This window comes from Glycine max, chromosome 3, assembly GCF_000004515.6.
Source record: "Glycine max cultivar Williams 82 chromosome 3, Glycine_max_v4.0, whole genome shotgun sequence".
NCBI classification, from domain to species: Eukaryota; Viridiplantae; Streptophyta; class Magnoliopsida; order Fabales; family Fabaceae; genus Glycine; species Glycine max.
Window position 1 is genome coordinate 40,749,041 of NC_016090.4, and position 6,574 is coordinate 40,755,614.

At 33.6% G+C, this 6,574-nt stretch overlaps 1 protein-coding gene across 1 annotated transcript; it reads right to left on the reverse strand.

Moving 5' to 3' along the window:
• Positions 1-4,041: 4,041 nt before the first annotated feature.
• Positions 4,042-6,167, reverse strand: LOC100301876 (transcription factor RAX2). Its single transcript, XM_006576972.4, has 3 exons — positions 5,725-6,167; positions 5,444-5,573; positions 4,042-5,137 (listed from the first exon to the last, which is right to left on the reverse strand). The coding sequence occupies exons 1-3, from the start codon at positions 5,858-5,860 to the stop codon at positions 4,435-4,437; spliced, it is 969 nt and encodes a 322-aa protein (XP_006577035.1). The 5' UTR covers positions 5,861-6,167; the 3' UTR covers positions 4,042-4,434.
• Between the last annotated feature and the right edge of the window lie 407 nt (positions 6,168-6,574).

Below are 6,574 nucleotides of genomic sequence, written 5' to 3' on the forward strand. Positions count from 1 at the left end.
TTCACACATGTAACAAATTTAGATAAGTTTATTTAGGCGTTTTTTTGGTAAAAAAATAGATACATGGAAAGTAAATTTCTATTATACAGATAAAATTCTAATTCTAATCATATACCAAGAACGGTTAAAGAAATACAATAATATATCTAAAAGGCCATATCTTGTTAAAAAAAAGGAAGTGTTGTTTGTTGTTCTTACTATTCCATGCACGGGAGGAGACGACACGGAGAATGTTCCATAATGGTGTGAGACTGTGAGATGAGGCAACAAGTTGTCAGAGAATGATGGCAAGATTGCTAAGTGGTAAAATAAAGAAGGCTTATTTGAAATTTGGAAAGGTGTCTTCGCTTCTCCATCACTCATTCACTCCTCCTTCCAACCCTAAATATGGTTCTCGGACATTGCATCAGCCTTTTTGCTTTGGTGGGAATTATTCCCCTGCTTCTTTTTGCCTATAAATCTTTCTTGTGTCAAGGAATATTATTACCTTTTAGATCATGAAACCAGCACATAAGCCATCAACACACTAGCTTAACACTCAGAATATAATCTCAAGAATTTGTACTCTTTTACCTTTTTGTCGGATGTCGGAGGGAAACAAGTCAAACAACACTCTTGCAAAATAAAAATAATTAATTTTTAATTTTATCTAGATTTTTATTGATTAAACTTTTTATTTTTTCAGAAGAAAAATGAAAATATCGGAATTTTTATATATCATGCTTGTAGGGTCAATAGATCTATGATTTTGAATAAGATTCATACTTAGTTTTTTAGTAGAAAAAAAATTAAAATTTTCTGAAATTCAGATGTTTCAAAAATTGTAGAAAACATGTACTACTATATGCTAAGTGCCATTATTAGAAAACAAATCATGTTTCGATCGGATCAATTCCCAGATAAAAGGTCCGTGCTTGCCTCCTAGTAGTCCATTTAAAGTTCTTAAAAAGCCTCTTGAGATCTGGAAAACAATAAAGCCCAATACAAAAAATTGAGACCAAACTTTGGACCCAAGCACAGTTTTATTATATAAGCCCAATCAGAAAACCTGCGTTATTCGCTACTACAACCAAGCATAGCATTCCTTGCAGCAGAATTTGCCTTATTACATGTTACACAAGCATTAAACTAAAGTTTAAGTTTAAGGGATAAAGGGATTGAATTGAACTCCTTTGTCTCCATTTCCTGTCCCCAAGACAGTCTTCCTAATTAAAAACAAACAACCAATAAGGCAACAAAGAAAACTATTTCAAACACAGGCGTGTCGTTTTGCTTATAATTAAGCTGCCAAATTTGGATTTGGTGACAAGCTTGAGGACATGAAATGGAGTCATAAGATTTGAGTATCCATGTTTAGCTTCTGCATTCTACAGTGACTTTAGACTTACTAGATGATTAAGGTTATTGGGTGAGGGTATATATATAAACTGTTCATTAATTGAGAACTCCTGTAAAGTGAGATCTTTTTCCTCCTTTCTTCCCTTTATTATCTTTTTGTTGAGAAAGTAATGTGAATGTGAGTATGCTTTGCTGAGGTTAGTTTTGGCCTTTTGGGACCACGTCACCCTCACAAGAATTAAGTAATACTGAAAACATGAATTGGTCTTTGCAACTTTAATTTGTTAGCTGCACATTAAAAATATTGAAGACTTAATGTACGGAAACAGACTTTCCGGGAACCCAGGTAGGTGACGGGCAATAGAAAACTTTGACATTGCTATTTGCTAGTCCTTCAAGCATAATTTCGTCTGATTTAACGTCTTTGCCGACAGAAAAAGACGGCCTCTAAATTATAATAATGTTTGGGAATTGTTCAACAATAAGAAAGGTGCCTCTAATTTATTTTCCCTCTGATAATCCTCTCTTTTTTCTGCTCGTTTATTGTTATTTGTATTGGAATATTTACTTGATTTTGTTTGGACATACTATATAGTGCAAAGCACGGGATAAATTTGTATCATAATCATAAGTATATGAATTCCTAGTTCAAATAGCTTATAAACTAATCACATAACTTTAAGCTACCAGAGTTACTATAAACCAATTCTGCTATTTCAATTCGTATTTCTGCGTGCATGTATTTTTTGCATCTCATGTTGATATCTGTTGCGTATGACTCATTATATGGACGGGTGCTGGAATGTAGCAGAGCAAAGCAACAACTTATGTCCTTTAGACTTGAGCGTGCTACGGTATAAGGTGATATTATAAATTTATATTGTGACTTTATTTTATATATAATAATGTAATCCTATTTGTTTATCAATGATAAAAATAATTGCTCTGCTCTTGAGAATATTAACACACATTTTTCAAAACTTGTTAAATCTTGTGTCTGTGTGTGAGTGATTAATCAATTTAAAATTCCAGTTGCTATAGCTAACCATATGTATCCATCCGATTCTGTTTTTGTTGAGTTTCAACCTGGAAGGAAATAAAAGTGTTTTGCATTAATCAGTTATACCAAAAAAGATGTTCTTGCATTATGTCGATCTTTTGAGTTTTAGTATGTACTTGTGGGATATACCAGCTGAAGGTCACTAAAGTAATAATGAAGAATGCAATAGTTGACCTGCGCGGGCTAGGAACTAATAGGAAGATCAAATCATTGGTGGCGGTCAACAAACATCGCATTAAATATATATGAACGAGCAATACACTACACATTTTCTTTTGGGGAGGAGCAAGGGTAAATTCATTGGCTAACTCTCTTTAAAAAATAAATAAATCTAAAAGTCCAACTCTTTGAAAACTTCTTTCTCCATGTGTATTAAGAAACACGAAAACTTAAAGCAACCGGGAAAACTAATTCACATGAAATCAAGAATATACTATAGACATAGTGGAAATTTTTTTGAGGCAAAGAGTGGCTATATAATTTGACATTTGCACACTCCACTAGAAAAGGTAATCCTTGAAAGAGTCTCGTTCCCATATTGGCTTTAAGGCACTTATCTAACATTTTATTTCTTGTTATAATAATTGATCTATAATATCTCAGAGGAAGCAAACAAAATGGTGGAAGTCATCAATGCGTATTTATCTTCTATATAATTTCCATTGGAAAATTAAGCTAATCTATTTTCTTTTCCAAACAATTTACCAAATCGCATATCCGAAGTATCATTATCCTAAGATCATACATTTTTAGAGCCTTTTGGACTCTTCTCCCACAACTATTTCTTTTATCAGTTGAATAATGTATCCATACTTTAATTAAATATCATCTTTAATATCTGTTCTCCTAGTTGGATTTGTTTATAGATAACTCACTTTCGTATCAAAATTGACATATCCCGCATTGCTCTTACAATTGCAAGTCCTAATCCTACGGCTTTTAAAAAAATATTTTGATGTAGGTGATGTGTGTTGCCTTATACTGAAGATAATTAAAATTTTAAACCATACATAAAAATATTACGAAACTTCATGATAATTATTCCAAACGCACTAAAAATAGCATAACGTTGCCTCTTCTAGATTGGCCATGTATGCCTCAATTATGGGATCCCATGTATATCACCATCATCATTATATAAAAGCAAGTTCCACATGCTTACAAAAACACAAGTGAAGTGATTTTCTTCTCATCATATATTGTTTTGGCTTGATCAGTGACGTGTCCTACTTATCACAATTCTTGCCCCCTCAACGTACATACATGTCGATCACGATTAAAATTTAGAGAACACTCGTAATTAAGCACTTTCCGTATTTCATTTGTATACTTCTTGTCCCGCCTTTACTCCGTTTTTTCTCTTGTCTTAATCATATTCGGAGTGAGGACCCCGAGTCATAGAAAAAGTTCCAAATATTGGTGAAAGGAAGGTGAGTTTATCAAGTTCAAATTTACAAGGAACAACTGAACTCTAACTTTACGTTACGATCATTTTTTTTTTTATCAAACACTTAAATAATTGAGCATGCATCGAGTATTTTAGTTGAACAAAATTATGAGAAGAGGATAATTATTGTTGCATATATATATAGTACGCAATAGGCACATTGATCTTTATGCTTTTAGGTGCATGATTGACTTTATGAAGAAAAAAAAAGTGAAATATATATAATAATATTAGATAATGCATGAGATACACGAAAAATATTAGTGGACTGCTGCTGCAAGCTTCTTTATGATGATGTTTGGAAGATAAAAGAATTACAAATAGGGAACTCTTGTTAAGCATATCAAAGGTTCCTCGTTCCTCCTTTTCTTTATCTTCCTTAGGGGATGTGTATGGTTTGAATGTGAATGGGTAGGGTTACCTCGGCAAAGTAACTGCAAAAAGAAAACTTTAAATGTACTTTCAAACAAAGAAAGTGGTTCAATTCTATTCAATACTAAAAAGTAAAAACTAAAACTAAAAACCCATCCCACAAAAGCACAAACAAATTGAGTCCAACAAGTCATAAGTCTGAAGAAATCATCATCGATCAGTAGTACGTGACTCTTTCTTGTGTCTTCTTGTCATCAAACAAAAAGTTGTTGCAACTGTTATTAGTGCTAATGAGCTGTTTAATTTCCTCAAGACCATAATCCAATGGATTTTGTTCCCACAATAATCCATTTTGTTTGCCTGTCCACCCACTAACACTACCACCAGCATTGGAGAACATCATCAACTTCTGAGTATTATTATCATCTTCCTCCCCACTGTAGATGTGATTATTGGCCCCACCAACAAAACTTGCATCACCAAACTCTGCAGGCTCCATGACATGGCTTATCTGGTTGTTGCAGCTCCCATCAGAAGAGCTGCAACTAGTGGCCGTGGCCGTGGCTGTGGCTTCACCTCCAGACACAAAGATGCTGCTATCTTTGAATTGGCACTTGGGGTCCATGAAACTCTCTTGTGCTTGAAACAAGGAATCAGCATTAGCAGAAGAGTTGTTACCACTCACAAGACTTGATGATGAGTAGGAAAAGGAACCGTGAGGGTGGTAGTATGAGATGTTGTTGCTGTCTCTGAATGATGATGCTGAACTTTGAAGGATGGATAAAAGGGTAATTTGTTGAGGCTTCCTTTGGAGTACTGAAGGATTCATGGCCATCATTTTCTTCTTGAGCTTGGTGTTCCAGTAGTTTTTTATATCATTGTCAGTCCTCCCTGGCAACTGAGATGCTATTATGGACCACCTACACTCAGTGAAAATATCTTCCACTATAAGAAACTTACTAGTACTAATACATTAGCATTCATAGCAGATCTAAATTTGGCATGCAAGAACTGATGCAGATCATCTAAAAGTACACATCATATTCATATCGGTATTGTACTTGCATATTCTATTTCCAAAAAAGTGAAAGAAAAAAAAGACTGGTTGTTTCTTCAATTGGAAATTATTTGTACGGTTTTCATGTTTAGGGAAGCTTCTGACAAGTGACATCTGAGTGGGAAAAGTGAAAGGTGCGTAATAATCAATCTAAGTGAATGAAGGGTACCTGCTTCCAATGCTAGCGAAGAGGCTGCAGATTATTTTATCTTCTGCATCAGAGAATTGACCATGCTTGATGTTGGGTCTAAGATAATTAAGCCACCTTAGTCTACAGCTCTTACCACATCTTTTTAAACCTGCGATAAACAAACTCAATCAGAAACACAAAGACAAAGGAAAAAAAGAGGTAAGAGATAAGAATCCTTGCATATGAACATGTCATCATTAGCTTGAAAAGTGTAATATGACTCATCATCATCATATATATCTCTATTATTATGCACTTACCAACTTTTTGAGGAAGCGCAATCCAATTCCCTCCAGTGCCATGTTGCTCTATGTAATCCTTTAGCGTTTCATCTTCTTCTGGTGACCATGGTCCTTTCTTTACATTTGCCTTGTCACAACAAGGAGCTCTACCCATCTCTCTCTCTCTCTCTCTTTGATTGGTTTCTGAAGTGGGAGTGTGAGGAAGGTTCAAACTACAAAGGATACTGAAGAATGGAACGTGGAGCGGGGCATCAATAGAAGTTTATTGAGAGAAGAAATGGCACAAGTCAAAGGGAACAGCCTCTAACTTCAATTGTCTTGTCAGTTTCCAAAATTATATCATTGATTAGCCTTAAGAAGGTTCTATCCATAGTTATAAAAACAGGACCCTCCCTACCTGTGGGACTCGGTACCAGGTGTTCTGGGCGGGTCCGATTAAGGTAAGAATCAAAAATGCATTTGATTCGGTTTAGCCTCAATTTAATTCTCTTGGATTTAGTCAAAATCGGTAACCCGATTTAAGTTGACCTAGTTTGATCTTATTGATTTTTTTTCCTTCAATTCATATATACTGTTAATAATTAATCATTTAATAATATATAATATGTTCTCATAATATTTTTTTATCTTGATAATAATATATAAAAATTAATTATCATTGTATTCATCATGTTATGATTTAATATTTATGAATTTTGTATATTTTTAACATATTTATTTATAATCATTTGATAATTTTTATATTTAATTCTAAAAAATAAGTTTATTTAATAATTTAATGATAATATTTAATAAAATAGTAATAATTTATAATAATAAACGATTATATCATATTTTATAGTTTGATCACGAGTATAAAAATATAAAT